Raw genomic sequence first — 17,954 nt, 5'->3', positions numbered from 1 at the left:
TTGCTAACTAAGGGAAAAAAACTTTTTTCTTAGTCACACATTTGTTTATTTTATCTTTTCCGCCCTAAGTTATTGTTAGAATAAAGAAGATTCTATTCAATGTAAATATTATATAAGGACATACACCTTCCTAGCATTGCATTCAAGCAAAACCACTGGATTAGGACTCTATTATTTTCTTCTGCTTTGGTATTAATGTCTTGAATAGCAGCATACAAACTCTTTTCGAGTATATCATGTAGCTCATCTTCTGAAAAGTCTATTTATTGTAATTTATAACCTTTTACAGGAAACAGTTTGCCAGACGAAAAAGAAATGAGTCCAAATGTCTGAGTATCAGTGTATGCGTCAACCAGTTATAGAAATTACATCTCAAAGAAAGACCTATTAAATCATCCAACCCGTCTCCCAGCCACCGCAGGATTTTCCCATACATGTTGCAGTGCTTTAACATTACTTGGCAGACTATTCGGTTGACATCAGATTTTTTTTTCCTAACCTTCACCCTTTGCTTATTTTTATCCCATTACTTGCAGTGACATTCTTTAGGTATCATAAACATCTATAACTTCAACCTAGCTTTCTAAGTAATGGATGACTATAAATAAATACAATGTTGAAAATATGGACATGAACAATTGCATAAAATAACACATTATGGCTGAACCTTCAAGGCAAATTATTTTGCTCTGTGTAGGTTATGGGCTAATATGATCTGGATAATGATTACATGCTAATAAGATTTGGGAAAAGCTGATTATTTCTGTACTGTTTCTTAAATGGCCAAGTCAGTTGTGAACAAAAACAGTCTAAGTAGGTATATATTCCTGTGATTATTTATTTCTTAGCTAATCCATCAACATCTATCATCTATCACTTATTCATAGATAAATACACATTTTATAAATATAAATATACATAAGCACATTTTAAAAATAAAATAAATAAAATTCAGCTCAAAGGATTAAATGGTCTACTGTAACTGTCTTTGCTGGATTTTAGATATACAATAAGGTAGGTGAATTTTTAAGTACCATACACAGAGTTTGCCTGAGGAGCCTTTGTAGTTTCCAAAACTAAAAAATAATTTAGACAAACATCTGTCAGAAATGACAAGTATAGCGTATCTCTCTTTGGGGCAGATGACCTTTTAAAGTCCTCCCTTGGACTAGTTTGAGGAAGGAACCCGAAGGTTGCTTCTGGACCAACTTCTGTTATTCAGTAAGACTGCACAGAGCCAGGATGCAAGCGGTCCCATTACACATGCAACTTTTTCCGGTAGTGCAGTTGATAATCAAAAAAAATAAAAAAAGTATTTCAAAACCACAAATTATGTGATATTTTATCTCTACAGACTTGTTAAAGCTTGTACTAGTTTTTCAAACGTTACAATGAAAATCATTTCAGAACTATGAAGGTGGAAAGTAGATCTTCATTGACAAACATTTTTTGTTGACACAGTCTTAATCTGTTAGAATATAAAATCTAACTGTTCACAATTTTTAAACAAAAGAAAGTGTTCTCTACAGGGATAACTCTGTTTCTGTCGAAACTCTGGGGAAATCCCTACTAGCATTGGACAGGATTAACAGTAGACCAGAATACTTCTGAAAAAGCCACTATTTTCAGCAAGTAACAAAGCTCCTAAAGGCAACTCAGAGGCAGAGGCTACAACCTACAAAGTCAGGGCAACGAAGCTGGCCGCAATTAAAATGACACAGGCATCAGTTACCGGGCAAGGAGCTTTCCTTTTATGTTTTCCCCTTCCTATATTCAGGAAATCTGGTGGCAACTGAGAAGAACCCCGTGCTAAGAAGGCCCCAGCTGGGGGAGTCTAGGGCAGAATCAGCAGTGTCAAATCGTGTGGTTAAACAGATGCTTCACTTCTCCCCAGAGCTGACTGCATTTCAGGCAAAGCAACACTGGTCTCTTTTCCACGGCTCTTAAATGAGGTTGTGGTATCACTTCCAGGTTGCATGATAGCTTAAAGGTCGCAGCTATCGTAACACACACTCAGTATAATTGCTTTGCATTCGGCATGTAAAACATGGCAGTTAATTCCCGTCTTTATTGCAATTTAGGACTTCTGCTAGTTCTAATATTGAAAGTTGCTTCTCAGCACGTTACTGCCCATCTTCTGGTACTGATCATCACGCATAAAATCAGCTCCTGGTAATACTTTCGTTATTATGGGTCCCACTGGGTAGAGTCATCTCCTTCCTCTCCCTTAAGATCTGTCTCTTTCAGCCTCTTTCAGCTTGGGACTCATCTGTACTTTCTGTACATCTGTGAATAACATTTTATTGGGTTTTTAATAAAGTACCTGTTTTTCTATTCTGCAGTATAGTACTTGACAGATAAGAGATACTGATATTGCAAATTCCTGTTGTACAGTTGTTAGTACATTACCTAGCTAATCAGTGACTTCAAAGCACTTTGAGAAAGAAGACAGACAAAAAAAAATAAAGCATGGCTAACATTATTTTTCAACTGCTATGGTTTATTTTTCCTAGCAAACTGAACTTTTAGAATTTTTGTCAGTGGTTATTTTACACTATATACTTTCTGTCAGGCAACTTAAGCTGCACTTAATAACCAGATCAGCACTAAGCCTATTGCACTAAACACTTTTTATGCTACTTTATAAGAAAGAGGAGTGTAATAAAATTCATTAAACTGGGATCCCACACTTGAGTATTAGGGCATGTGTAGGGAACTGAAGCTTAGTTACTGAGTTAATCTCTAAAATTCTTTATATGTGAATGAAGGTAATCTTAAAGTATATTATTAGAAGGAAGTCCCATCTCTCATTAAAAAAGTGTTGGATTCTTATCAAGGGCCTGAGGCTGTAAATCTTCCACGCATGTGGAAGATTTTTTTTTTTTTTTTTTTTTTTTTTTTTTTTTTTTGCTAAAGGACCAGATCCCAAACATCTAATTTCAAAAATTTATTCAGCTAACATAACTGCTGTAGGGATGAAGTAAAGGTGCCTGTATCCCAATATCACTATTGCCATGAAAAGGAGAAGTTCACAGATGGGACAGTAAGAAGCATCTCATACTATTCAATAGGTACGTCATAGTTCTCTTTAGGAAACACACTAATTATTAACTCAAACAGCAAAGTTATACACTGTTAAAGTTACTAACTGTCAGGCACTCCAACAGCACTAATAATCCAATTTAGTTGAAATTTTCTATGAAGCAACCACATTCAGCATCTTGATTAAGTGCCTACTTCAATAATCTGTCTCTAATTTCCATCTCTGTTTAACATAAAAGGTGGGTCCACACTTTGGGGACAAGGAGGACATTAGAGATACCACATCCTGTCTTTTACACTTCCTTTCCAGCAGAAGGCTTCCGTGACTAACTGTGGTATCCATGTATCTCTACACCCCGAGCACTGCTGGCCACACCAGGTCCTGCAGAGATGGTCCAAAGTCACTACCTGTAACATCTCTGTTGCTCCTTCTCCTTCCACACAGGCTGGTTCAGTGAAGAACCCTGTGTACATGCCAGTCGTACATGACATGAACCGGAAGGACTCTGTTCACCTGCCTTCAGATGGAAAAGGTCCATTTTTATGGGTTTTGTAACTGAAAAATATGCACAGGCATGTGTTCCTCATTCCATACTCCTTGCCCCTACATACTTTTAAGTTCTTTTTTTTTTTTTTTTAACTGTATCCATCTAGGATACACACAAGAAATGAATGAAGGACATTCATTTTCATACCTTTATTGTCCAAATCTAGAAGCAGCAGCACTTACACTATGCCACAAATGCTGTTCAAAGCATGTGTGCAAGTGAGTCTATATAGATGAGTTCCTAAGTCACACACGTGGTTAAAGTCAACAGTCCAACAGTTGAGGCTAACAATTTACAAGCTGTCCTTAGGGAATCTTGATATGAGAATGAGAATTTACATAGTGTCTCTGTATGGACTTTGCATAAATGAAGAGGGAGAAAGACAGATACAGAGATCAAGCTAAAACGAACCTTTGTGTCATTGAATGAACCAGGGGAAGAGTAGGGGTCCTTGGTTTTCTAGCATTTCTTAATTGCCTTGAGAAAGAATATAATCAATGGATAAAACCAAGAAATTAGTTAATTTTTACTGATGGGTATCTGTCAGAATCTCAAAATACTGCAAAGTAGTAACATTTCTTCCCTCAGTATTATCACTTAAGCTTGCTAGACTTCAGAGCACTAACATGCTAGACTTCAGAGCACTGCTGAATATCTATGAATATCTGCTGAAATATCTGTGACTCTATGAAGGCAAGACTAGAGAAGGAGAATTCATATTCAGCTCTAGCAGACAGCAGCAGCATGTAGTTCTAGGTTACTTGTGTCTCAGTCCTCAGCAGAGTAATCCAGCCCATGTAAACTTAAGAGAGTACATGCTGTGTTAGCACATGCTGTGCTGCGTCCAGTTTCCTGCATACTACATATCATTCGATGCCCTGAACAAAATGTGATGAGATGATGAAGGCACTACAAATCCATGTAGGGTTTGCAATCTTCTCAACTGCTTTCAAGTTTCCAGTAAAGCAAATATATTCAATTTAAATAATGAAACAGGTGGAAGGAGAGGCTGCTGCACCTGATGCACAGAACTCTCCCTTAAATCTGCACTGTGGGCTTCTTCCTTCACGTCTTCACAAAAGCATCTTCACAGTTTTTGAACTGAGTTTTTGAAAAAGACATTTCATTTCTATTGCATCTATAGGCCTTAAGATCACACAGCCTTTTTTTTCTGCTGAAGACAGTCTTCAGAAACATTTCACTATCTTGCTGTTCTCGACAACTACACGCTATGTTAAAAGCAGCAGATTAAAGTCAACAATCTCTGCTGCTGAAAACCCTGAATTTCTGACATTTTCTGAGCGCTATGTTTTCTCTATTTGCATACTCTATTATCTGTTTTGTTTGACACTTGCTGCTATGATGCTGCATTAATCACTCCTGTGAGTACTTCGCAAACAAGGTGTTACATAATCTCCCATCCTCAACTGAAGGCTTTCCCTCAGTGCCACATTCGCCATGTCTCTGCACATGAAAGCCCTAACTCTGTAACGATGCCTCGGAGTCTGGTCAAAGACTAAGAAATAATAATTAATATTGCTCCAGGCATTTTATTTTATTTTTTTATGTAGCAAATAAATTCCTATTCAGATGAGGGGTAACTGTCGTGAAAAAAGTTCACTAAAGCAATTTTTAAAGAAACTGTTTTAAGAAATAAAATATGTCAACTTGTTATTTCTTCTTGAAATTATATAGTAGTTGTTTTCCCACTTAATTTTTGAAATACATGAACTAAATAGAGACTCAACAATCACACTTAAATAAGACGAATATTGCATTTCCCAACTTATAGATAAGCTTAAAATATATGATCAATGGACAGATTCAATCAATAGTTTCACTGTCAATTTTAAAAGTAAGGCCTGGAATTATTCTAAAAAAAAAAAGATGTCTGGTCATTTCTGTACAAATATTTTTCTATTATGGGTTAATATTTATCTGTTCTGTCTTTAATATAGACAGAGAGTATAGCTCTTCCATATACTTTAATACGAGAAAAAAGCTAACTTCATGAAAACCACTAGCCACAAACATTCTCAGAGCAATCTCTTCTCTCAGGTCCAAGAGCCCTAACTCTAGTCGACGCTGACAAGGTGAGGTCTGTCGGTAACCTGCACCCCCAATGGGCTTTCTTCCAGTTTGCTGATTTTCCTTTAGGAGGGAATAACCGTAGAGGTGAAATGTTTACTGTTGAGAGCCCCCGAGTGTCAACGAGACCCACAGGAATGCTCTGATCTGTGGTGGGGTGCATGTCTCTCATTAGGTGAATCCAAGCTGGAGCACAACTTTCTGAGATACCCCTGGTTTTAAAATACCCACCTATGGAGAGCTGACCACCTCCACTATCTCAATGGTTAATCACTATGGCTATTAAAAACATATGCTTTGTTTCCAGTCTCATTTAATATAGCTGCAATTTGTAGACTTTGGACCATTTAATGCTTATTTGTAGCACAGGGAAGAGTCTTTTACTAGCAGGTATGCAATAAGCAGGTATTTATAAAACCTTGACCAAGTTACATATGAACTAGCTCTTCTACATATCTTTCTCTTGTCTTTCTGGTGACAAAATAGTGGAGCAGACATCAGAAGTAAGGAAAGCTAAACATGATGTCCCAGAGCCCTAGACAGAATAAATTATCATAATTTCACTGAAGACAATGAAGTTATGCTGACTGACATCAGCAGAAGATATGGCTATATATCCTTATGGTCAGGCTGTCTGATGAAACACACTCCTGCAACCTTTTGCAGTACAAGGCTTATTTTAGTGAGAAAAGCTAGTTTCTAAAATATGTTAAAGAAAAAAAAAAAGGAAAAGAAAGATATCCTATGAAAATGTAAAGTTGTCTGATATGAGAAAAAAATAAATAACACAAGGTGTTTCATGACCTTAACTTTATGATTTGGTGGTTCTGATGGCAATAACTCACTGTAATAAAATTTAGGGTAGCAGTAGGTCTGTGCAGTATAACAGTAAATTTGATGTAAACTGAAGACCAGCGTCTGGTAATGAGATACAAATGTGAAGTATTCACCAGAGACTAAAAGTATCTTCTACCACTCTCATGCAATACAGGCTAGAAAAAAATATCCAAGTGTGATTCAAATCTCAACACTCAGGTTAGAAGAAGGGGCAAATCTTTTGTTTAGTTATGAAAGTTATCCATTCTGTTCATCAGAAACATAAAATTTCAGTTTGACTCAGTGGTTAGCACTAACCCTTAAAGATGCCAAAAAATGCAACTGTGCAGGTCATCCTCAAGACGAATCACGAATATTTAATTTAAACTACAGTGTATGAAGCTGGTAAAGAAGACCTTTTAAATACACACTAGCTAAGACAAAAACAATCTTCTATGTTGGATTTATTCGCAAGTGTTCTATGGGTAAGAAATACTAGCTTTATTCTACCTGAGATGAAAATTGATTTAAAAAAAAACAAACAAAAAAAAAAAAAAAAAAAAAAACAGTTGTCTGCTTTTCTTCACTGTTAGAGTGCTACATTTTGTTTAAGATATTACTCTCTCATGGGCTGCGTATCTAAAAATTATAATTCATGAAAAAGTATAATGTAATTGTTCAGGCTTTGATGAATTGGGGCATAATGTTAAATAATTATTCATTCCCTTTATTCTTCTGTCAAAGTGTGCAAAAAAAGCTTTTTATTGCTTTTTTTTATATAAGGACATGAGCCTTTGTGACATGCATTTTATTTTAAACTAATGCTACTATTATTCCACATCTGAATAATTATAGCTGACATCATCTGCTATTCAGTGTCCTAGAAGATCTTTAGCACTAGTCCACTGTTACATATTTTATGCATTACATGAAATAAAATACCTCAAGATTTTGAAAATATTTATTTTAAAAACAGCAATGAAATTGTCTGCAATCACATTTTCTGCTCTGCTTTGAAAACAGCATTATTCAATATGCCAGTGGTCTTTTCCATAAGAGCGACATATTAGAAATTCATGCTGCTCTAATATATCTGAATTCGTTGATGTACTGCACTCCCAATAGACCTAAAGAAACATTTTTGCTTCAGTTTCATATGTCCTGCACATTACCTACTGATGTGGTGGCTGTCAAAACAGTTGTACAGTAGCCTTTGAATTCAAAGTGTGCCTTGACTGTATACTAAAAATGACAATAAACCAAAGTATATACGTTATGCTGGCTTTTGTTGCCAGCACAAACAGAGCATTTGGGAAATAAATCCCCTGATTTTATTGCCTTTTAACTTCTTTTCCAGTTTAAACTTCAAAACAGGAATTTGAAGCATTCAGAGAAATTGAAATAAATCTCTTATTTCTTTCTTATTTTTTTCTATAGTATACTATCATTTTTTAAAAAGATCAGCACAAGGATTATAAATGAAAGCATTCCAAAATAGTTTAGTTTTTTTTCCTTTGTATGAAAAAACAGTACTGTGATTTTTAACCCTGGTTTCTTGGGGAAAAAAAACAATCATCTATAGGATATAGTACAGATGCTAGAGCGCCTATAATTTTGTTGATGAAATAAACACACAATAAAACTCATTTTATACAACACATCCAAAAACATTTTTACAGCTAAATGCACATTCTCCTAGGGATTGTATAGATCACCTTTATTCGCAAATGTAGGAAGGGTACTTTTGGCAGTTCTTGGAACATCTCCGTAAAATTCACGCAAGCAGAGAAGTGCAGGCAGGTCAAGACCCAACTGAAACTGAACCAAACCTACATGGATTGACCTTCAACTGTAATATATGGGGAAAAGGTCCTTTCTCATAATATAGAAACAAACATACCTACAGTGCTATCAATGCATCTTTATTACACATTTATTATATTTATACCTAATCTATTTAAGAAGCAGGAATAGAAGCTAAGTGCATTTTGAAAGAGGACTTAAGAACATTCCCACATATGAACCACCACACCAGGGCTGGACTGTGTTGTCGTACTCAGGCTCTACATAAATTCTGTACCCCTCCATGGCTCCTGAACCCCCAGTACTGCTACAATACCATATACAATGAACATCTAAAGAAATCTGCATATGACAGCACTGTATAAATGCATATGTGCGTGTGTGTGTGTGCACGCGTATGATGCCTAATGGGAAGATAGGAATGCACAAAAGTAACAGTCAAGATACGAACTGACAGAACAGTGAGAAAGAGAAATCTTAGTGTTTTTTTCTTCTCTTCTCTTTTAATATTGAGGATACAATGAGAACTTAAATCAATCTAAAAAACTTCAAAGGAGGCTAATTCCAAATTTAAGTGTTAGCTACAGTAAATGCCAATGGGAAATTTTCATCTCCCAGCACTGTAAAATTTTTCATAAAGAGAATTCTCACAATGTAAAAGACCTGCAAGAAGCTGATTCCTAATAAGAAGCTAGTGGTGGGTTCTTACTGTGTGTGTTTAAGCACTTCTACAGAGGAAAATTCTTACAGAGCTTGGGGCAAATCCTGCAATCCTTACTCAGAGGGATTTCATCTGATGGTTAGAGAGAGAGCTGCACAGTATGAAACCAGGACTTCTAATGGGGGGAGTTTTGAAGGAGTACTTTTAAGAGGGGTAAATCCTTAATCTTCACTCTGTCCAAAATCATAGCAATCCTTTTCTGAAACGACCTGGCAGTTGAGATGCAAAAGAAGTGCTACACTCATGTACAAACTATTTTCCTACTTTGTTTTTGATCTTATTGTGCCTCTCTGCCATTTGGCTGGCGTTAATTAACGCACTGTCTGTAAAAAAAAAAAAAAAAAAAAAAAAAAAAAAAAATCAATCAGAGCTGTTCTAACAGAAAATGTAGATATAATACCAACAAACTGGCTAAAAGGAAATGTACTGGAAGTAAAAATAAATCGAGCAAATTCAATCAGATTCACATTGCACTAAAGAATTCACCCAATAGAAGTAAAATTTGCTGAAGATGTCAAATTAATTAGGGGCAGAGAACAGCCAACAGATTCATTTCTAAGAATAATTTTTCTAAAAATATTCATTAGTGCCCTGAAAAATGAAGCAAGACACATGGTTTCCAAATATGTTAAATGATAGTTGATATACTAGAAATTATACAGAACCAAGAGTTAAGATAGATAGGAGAAACTTATATATTATTTTCCATGGAGCCAATATACAAGTGATTTAAGCAAATACTTGTTAAATGGATCAGAGTTTGATGAGATACTAAAAAGGAAACCTAGAGATGAGTAATAGCAAGAGAATACAGTCATACTGTAAAAAAAATGTAAAAATGTTCTGGATTATAAAGAATAGAGAGCTTGTTTCAAAGTTAAATAATGCTAACTCTGCAAAAACCTCTGTCTTTTTTTCATCAATGGAAGGCCAAAAGGACAACTGTTCACTGAAAAAGTCACTGGATTCACTGAAGAATTAACTTAAATTTTCTCCCTCAATTCCTCAGCAAATTCAAATCAGAGCACCTATACTGCAAAATAGTATTTGAGCTGTGCAAAATCATGGTGTTAACACCCTACTAGTTGTGCTAACTTGAGAGGTAGCTTAATAGCTTGACAGATAAGCCAGCTTCAGTTAAAAGTACTGCTAGTTAAGAGGCCCTCTTATGTGTAACAGGTATGCAAGTCAGGGATAACAGTTGACTTAGCCCATGATGCTTCAAGGATCCTGCTTTATTTATTGAATGAATCCTGAGAAACAACTGCTTAAATGTAGTGCTTCTTTACTTCCTCCTATGCATATTTCCTTGAGTTCTGATTTTGATTTTTTCTGATCTACACTAAGTCCCCATAGCAAAATTGCCTAGATATATTATTAAGCTTTTTCTGTATTCGCCCTTGATCCAATAATTCACTGTGATGATCTACTAACTCTCAGGGCCCTTTGTTCAGAGATCTTTGCAAGAGGTTAATGTGGAACATCAGAGATTAAAAGAATGCATAGTTTCTGAGCCATAATCATGGTTCAAAAGAGGTCAGTTCAATGAAATATTGCTCGTCTTTCCTGGAGTGCCAAGGGTGTCTCTTACTTCTTCAGGGCTTTTCATAGTTCTCATTCGTAGATCCCTACACAAGATTTAGCTCATGTTCTTTACTGTAAGCCATCAGCTTTGCAGCAATGCAAGCAAAATTCAAAGCATTTCCATAACATATATTTATATTTCTGTATGAAAAACTGCCTCTTCCCCCTCTCCTCCCATTACTGAACATAACCTCTGGGTCAGATTCTGACCTCAAACACAAAGCCTGCAACATCCTAGTAAATCAATGACAACTAAGCAGCACATAAGAAGCCAAGACTAGCCCCCCTGCAGTACAGCTTGTTGAAGATCCTCAGAGGGAATGTGGAGCTCCTTGAAATCAAGGCAGTTTGGTTTTAATTAAGTTACAATGAAGTCCTGTGACAAGGCAGATTTTTGTTGTAAACTAACTGGTTTTCTGCCAACTCACATCAGTTCTTTGCTACTAAGGCTTCCAAGTCCCTGGCTCTTGGGTAGTTAGCTTGACGGGTCAACAGAGAGCCGAGCCTAGACTCCTCAGCCACAAACCTCCATATTCTGCCCCAGCTTCCCTCACAAGCTCCCAGTCCTGATTTCATTTTAGGCAATGTGATGCAGACGTAAGAAGCTGAAGTCTAAATAAACTCAGTTCCTAAATACAGAGCCCTGCCAGCTGGGACATAGTTCTCTACGCGTCTAATTCTTCTGGTGACAAGTCGAGAACCTTTGATCTCTAGAACGGCAGATCCTTAACTATGACTTTCTGGGTCTGTAGCTCTTGGTGGCCCACCTAGCAGTCTGAAATGAAGCATACCCATCCACGGCCAGGCTAATGCACCAGGATGGTGCAGCCCTGTCCTCTGCAACAGGATTTTTCACTCTTTGGTCTAGAGTTCTACAATGAGGCAAAATAATGACCTCTTCTGTAAAACAGTCTTGTCTGGAGCGGGTATGTAAAAAGTATACTAATCACTTGTACAGCCCACTTGAAAACTAAACATGTAAAGGAGCTCTGCAGTCATTGCAAGCAATTTAACATTCAAAGAAATGATTTATAATATCAGGCTTCCCGAGATTACAACCATAATGACTATCTGACAGACTTTATAAGCAAATTGTCCAGTCATTACAATTGGATTGTGTCTGGCTAAGGACTGGGAACTGTAAAAAGACTCTAGGATTTGGCCTAGAATCAGAAATAACATTTGCTGTTTTCCAAACGTGCAGTAAACATGAAAGGAGATATTAAATTTTTGTACATCTCTCAGTATATGCAAATTAGAATGGAAAGAGCCTCATAAGAAAAACACAAAACAACAACCATCTGGATCCCAGTCCTGCTCCAGCAGAAGTCAAAGTCCTGGGCCTCCTTTTGTCTTTACTTGCAGCCATCTACACCAGAAAAAGCAGTTCTGCTCAAGTCGGTGGACAAAATCCTTGCTTTCAGGATTTCAACTGTAAAACTCAGACCACCTCCAATGGGAGGAGGATTTCACCCCTCTGAAGCAAAACTGAGAGCAGGCCCACTCCAAGACTTCAGCCATTCAGGTGCTGGCTCCCTCCGAGCCTTTCAAGCAGGTTAGCATATCTGTATTTTCTCAACTTAAAGTAATACGAAAAGAAAGACTGAAAATGCTTACCACAGACAGTGAATTCGAAAGCAGTGTGCCATCTTGGCCAAGCATGTTGGAAACTGTAATTTCAGGTAGATCCATGTTTTGTGGGTGGAAGGGAAGCAGGCCATTGTGGTTCATTGGATGACACAGCGAGTGGTACCCAGACTCGATCTCATTCAAGTGCACCAGTGAGTGGTCAGGTAATGACGGAGGAGTTATAGGAGGTATGTTAAAATCTTCGCTTTCGAGACTTGGGCCAGGGAAAGACTGAAAGAAAAATACAGAAAGTGCTACAAATCATATAAAAAATGAACAACAATAATAAAAGTCACACAAAACAAACAACCTCCCCCCTCCCCGGCTCATATACTTCCAAGTGGTAGCTTCAATCTAGCAAAGAGAATATTTTAAACAGAGGAGTTTCACCATTATGTATGGAATAAAAAAATGCCTCTAAGGCATAAGAGCCTCTGGTAGTTCCACAGCTTCCATTAGAGAGAGATTTTTTTAAAGAAGCTGAATTCAAACAGATTTCAATGGTCCTATTAAAATTTTCCAAGAGTGTTCATCTAGCTGAACACCTTTTTCATGGGAATTGTGGAAAAGGGAATACAATTTATAAAATTAACATTGGCTCAAAATGTTTCATAAGACTCCCTGCTACTCAGATCAAAAATTATGCAGAGAAGAAGAAAGATATTGCTTTTTGGCTTACAGGAGAACTATGCATTTGTTCTCTTGCAAAGGAAAACAAATAAATACAGAAATATTATATACTTTATATGGATATACTTTATATGTTTAAAAATACAATTAGAATATCTCAAAAAGATGGGTTTTTCCTTTCTTTCCCTATAAACTCTACCATACATATATTCATCTAAATGACTTATTCCACGAAGCAACTGCTTAGTCTTTTGTTGTCCGTTGCTGTTAAGCCATCCAACTCAATCTGATCCAAGGAAAAGCCACAGGCAAAGTCAGAGTAATGCACCAAGGTGGATAATTGCTATTATTTATCTACAGTCTTCCTACAGCAGATGGGCTCACTTGGGCGGGGGGAGAATAAGGGTGGGTACACTTATATTTCTTAAAGGAAAAAGGTGAAGAGTGCAAGTCAGGGGATCCAAATCAAGAGGTAAGAGGGATCAGCTACAGCGGTTCAGTCAGACTGTAAGCCACCTCTGCTTTTGGGAGAAGAGCTACTGTTCTCAACTGCTTTGCAAACCATCAGTCTTAGCACATCCCACACCCACAGTTGCAAAGTTTGTCACACATAAAAACTAGCTCCACCCGTCCTGCTCCTCTTCTGAAACACAGTCCTTCCACCTCTGTTAATTCTGGAACTGTAAAGATGAAAATATATTCTGTTCATGCAAAGCACCTTTAGGAAATATGGGAATGAGGGCATAATTTTAAAGGGGGATATGTTTTCCTCAGCACGAGTTTGCAAACGGAGGGTAGTACCGTGCACGAATTCGTGCAGAAGGGCGAGGGAAGAATCAAAGCCCAATTAGAAACCAAGGGGTTTTTCATTATTCATCATAGTAATACTGTCCTCCCCAGTGCCTGAGGTTACTCTCCTCTGTGAGAGCATGGAAATAAAAACTTTAAATCAGACCAACAACAAACAGCGTTACACGTTTGTGGTGAGTTGCCAAACACAGCGGAAGCTACTCCAGTGCCCGCTGCCCTGGTTTTGATTGCTTTGCTCGTTTCCCGACTCTGTTAGGGAATATCTTAGTAGGAAATAGGACAAGCAAAAGTCAGATCCCAATGAACGAAAGCAGCAGGGACATGAAAAGGGCTGGCGGGACTATCACCACACTTCCACGTGAGGACTGAATCTCTGCCCCTATCCTGCCACTGCGTTTCTCACCTCTGACGCAGCAGTTTGGTCTTCCCCTGCCCCTACTCTTTGCTTCACGGGAAGATTTTTAAGGCAAATTTGCCCCTGCTTTTACGTATCATGTTGCAGCCACGATGCAGTAGAGACATCGCCAAGGGAGGAAATACATACAGTAAAAAATACACCGTCACTAAATAAGAGAGGAGACATACCCATGTTAAAGAAAACATAATATTTATTCAGCCACAGTGCATAAGCTGTGTAAGACTAAATAAAATATTATTTAAAAATAGATAGTTGGCTAGTTACTATCGTATTAGATAGATGATGAGAAGAAAGGTCTGTAAAGAGTCAGCTTCAGGTCCAATACCACAGTAACAAATATTGAGGAGGAACAGAAATGAAGAAAATGACAAGACTCAAAATGCTGTTCTGGACCAGCACTATCCCACATGCTGTATAAATAGATTTGTTTACTGTATTCCTTGTAGGCTGAGATCCCTATAGTTTACATCTACCAGAAAGATTCATGAGCTGTGAAATTTAGTTGCTCAACATTATCTTCTCCACCATCCCAAAAGATTCATGGCCTCAAAAGAGTTTTCTCTCCCATGATTTTGCAGGTACAAATCCAACATTTGCTTTCTCTCTATCTCTCACTGTTCTATAGTGAAAATAACTTGTGCTGCATCTTTGCTGAATCAAAAAGTTCCTGCTCAACACCTTCTAGAGGAGGAAAAGTTGCTGAGAGATCTGGCCTCCTACTGTCCTGAAGTAAGAATAGGATAAGGATCTGGATTAAAGAAGTGGGGACTTCAACTTGGAGTTGCTGCTGAAAGCAAATATTCCTAAACCAAATATTAATAGACTAGCTGTGCACATGCCACAAATATTGAGGTATACAGCAAATTTGCTATCTTATTTGTATACCCTTATTGCATGCCAAATGTTGAGAGTCTAGCTTTTGCTTTAGTTAGACCTTGATTTGCTGTGTTTCAAATATATCTTTATCTAGTAACACTTCCAAAATGCTGGAAACAATTGAATTGCCATTAGGACATTAACTTCACTTATTAAAATGGAAATAAAACATTAGCGTCATAAAATTCCACAACCCAAATCTGTACTTGCATCACGTGTAGGTATATACTAATTACACTATATATGTTATATATATGGGCTAAGCATTTTAAATATGAGGTTACCCTCTAATATTTAAAAAAACCCACACCATCGTTATTGCTTGCAAAACTTCTAGAGTGTATTTGATCCCAAATCACTCAACACATAATTGTCAATTACACTTAAATAAGTTTCTTGAAATAGTAATACTGTAGCAAAGATAATAAAATGTCATAATGCATAATTTATGTGGAATTAATCACACACTCTAGTAAATATAATCCTGTCATATTATGGCAGTGGCTGAACAACATAGTTACAGAGCACTAGTACTTTCTGTAATTCCTACAATGTCTTTTTTTTTTTTATTTTGCCTTTTTAAATAAAAAGACAAATAAACTATTTGACTATTTCAACAAAGTTAGCAGAATCCAGTCCACATGCTAATGGAAGACAGGTGTTTGTAAGCATCTGAGGAGGACCCTGTTCACCTATCATTTTCTAGCCAATTTGGTATTGCTATATTTAGTACGTGTACCTGTGGTTCCTAAACTAAGCTACTCCATTAGTAACATGAGAGTACTCCAGTTTGGCCTGTCCACACACATAATAACTCAGTCTACTGGCAAACCAGAAAGTAGTAGTCCTATAAATATTTGCAGTAAGCCCAGCATATCCCAGAAACAAGGCTGCAGCACATGCATGGGGAAAGTGGAAGTGAAGAACAGGTTCTGTGCTTGTCCTTCCCACAGCAGGTGCAAGCTTCAGTGCCCACTGCTCCTACCTTCCCCTAAGCTGCGGCCATCTTCCCCCTCACCATGGGGAAAGGCTCCTCTTGATATGAGGGCATTGCTGGCAATGGGCATGGGTAATATGACCACTCTGCTGGAACGTAATGTTATTTTCTTCCACAAAAGTTTGGGGGAACTCCAGTGTAAGACCAGGTCCAAGGTTTCACTGCAGCATAAGGTCCCACCCCCACACCAGTCATCACTCTGTCCCTATCCCGGGCTTTTCTACAGCATGTCTTCTTCCAGCCCACTTCCATTTATCCAGAATTTCTAATGAAAGCAGCAATCTACCACCAAAAGCATTAGGGATGGCTACACTGCCTGTATCCAATTACAGTTAATAAGTACAGCTCATACGTATTAATAATACATGTGGCCTGTAGCTTCAGCTCTCTTAGGTTTTTCTTGGGGGTGGGGAGCAGGGTTAGAGTCTTTTTACCCTCCCTAGGGTTTTTTCTTTCATAGTTGGCTTTGCATCACCACAATTTTACTCTACGCAGAAAGACAAGACATGAATAGATACTTTTCATTCTACTGGTCACAGAAACACTAGCAAACTCTCCTTTTCACTTTTGAATTGAAAGAGTAGCAGTAAATGTTTTATTTGCCTTACCACAGAGCTGCCAGGAACTTTGCCAGCGGTTTTGCCTTCATCAGATGACTGGGAGTGGGTGAGGTGTTTAGCAGCTCTTTATTCTAGGGGAACTTCCTACAATTCTGTTACATTTCAGAAAGTCCTTTACAAAGTAACATCATTAAACCCACTGGAAGGCACTGAACAGATGCAGGCTTTAATTTTACTTTATTACAAAGAGGATTTTCATTACATCTGAATTTATTATAAGCAGATTTGAATATACTTCAGATGGGAGTAACACAGTGGAAACCTCACAACTGAGCAACCTTGAATTTGGGCTGTTCACAGATTTGAACCTAGCTTCTTCAGTCAAGGGTGGCCCCTACATCTAAAGGATAAAATTCTGTGTTTCTAGTTAAATATTTGTGACAATTCTGCCCCAGATGATGGAAACTTCAGAAAGAAGATGATATTTGAGATATGCACCCTGAGATCAAGAGATCTTATCATTTGTATCACCTTAGCCTATAATTTTATGAGAAATGCTTTCCAGAATAAACTAACACTAAACCCTGATTCACAGTCCACCCGAAGTCTGAGCTTTTGTTCCTGAACAATGATCTTGTTGGTCTCCTCCAATTTATCTTTTATGCCACTTAGCCTGGCCAAACCCAGCAACAAGCTGGGGAAGGTTGGTGGACGGGGAGGGGGGGGGGGTCATATGTCAAAGGGCAGTTTTGTACTTTAGCATCACATAACTCAACTAAGCATCCTGCTATGAAGATCAGTAATAACACTAACATAATATTGTATTCTTATTCTGTGGAACCCAGAGATGTTGTTTCTAGAATAAAATGGGAAATGCTTGTACAACCTGACTGCATAAGAACTGAGGAAAAAGGAATAAGAAGGAAAAAAATAAAGTCCTTCTCCATAAATAATCTACAGTGATGAATGCGTATTTGCCAGCAAAACTTATCTATGTTTCTAAAATTAAAAAAAAAAAAACTTTAAAAACTAAGCAGAGTAGGGAAATCAAAGCATATACCACAGACAGACTGACCACAAGAGGAAGCAAGCCTTCAAATATCCAACATAAATCCCTTTGGAAAGAGTAGAACCATTACTATATGATAGCACAAAAGATAAGTCTAATGCATTAAATAAGTCTAATTCATGTGCTCAGTGGCTGCATCGGTCACCATGCATACACTCAAAAGAATCTGGTACTAGCAGTAATTCCTTAAAAGTTTGGAATTTGCCTATAGATATTTAATTTAAATGAAGTGAATGGCACTGCCAACTATATAGAGCATGTCTTAATTTTTCATTTGCACCAAGGCTCTTGCATCCGAACAGTGGAAGGATGCCAGTTTTTAAAAGATAGATGCTTCAGGCTGTCTCCTCCTCTATTATTGAA

The 17,954-nt window shown here is 37.5% G+C and overlaps 1 protein-coding gene across 1 annotated transcript in view; it reads right to left on the bottom strand.

The window, feature by feature from the left end:
* The window catches only part of TOX (thymocyte selection associated high mobility group box), a 218,228-nt gene that overhangs the window by 77,117 nt on the left and 123,157 nt on the right, over window positions 1-17,954 (bottom strand). Inside the window, exon 3 of the mRNA XM_062568213.1 lies at window positions 12,220-12,462. Coding sequence (XP_062424197.1) covers window positions 12,220-12,462 — 243 coding nt within the window. The remainder of the gene's footprint in view (window positions 1-12,219; window positions 12,463-17,954) is intronic.

This window comes from Rhea pennata, chromosome 2 (genome assembly GCF_028389875.1).
Source record: "Rhea pennata isolate bPtePen1 chromosome 2, bPtePen1.pri, whole genome shotgun sequence".
Classification (NCBI taxonomy): Eukaryota; Metazoa; Chordata; class Aves; order Rheiformes; family Rheidae; genus Rhea; species Rhea pennata.
The sequence above is the reverse complement of the archived record's forward strand: the minus strand, read 5'-3'. Positions and strand labels throughout refer to the sequence as shown.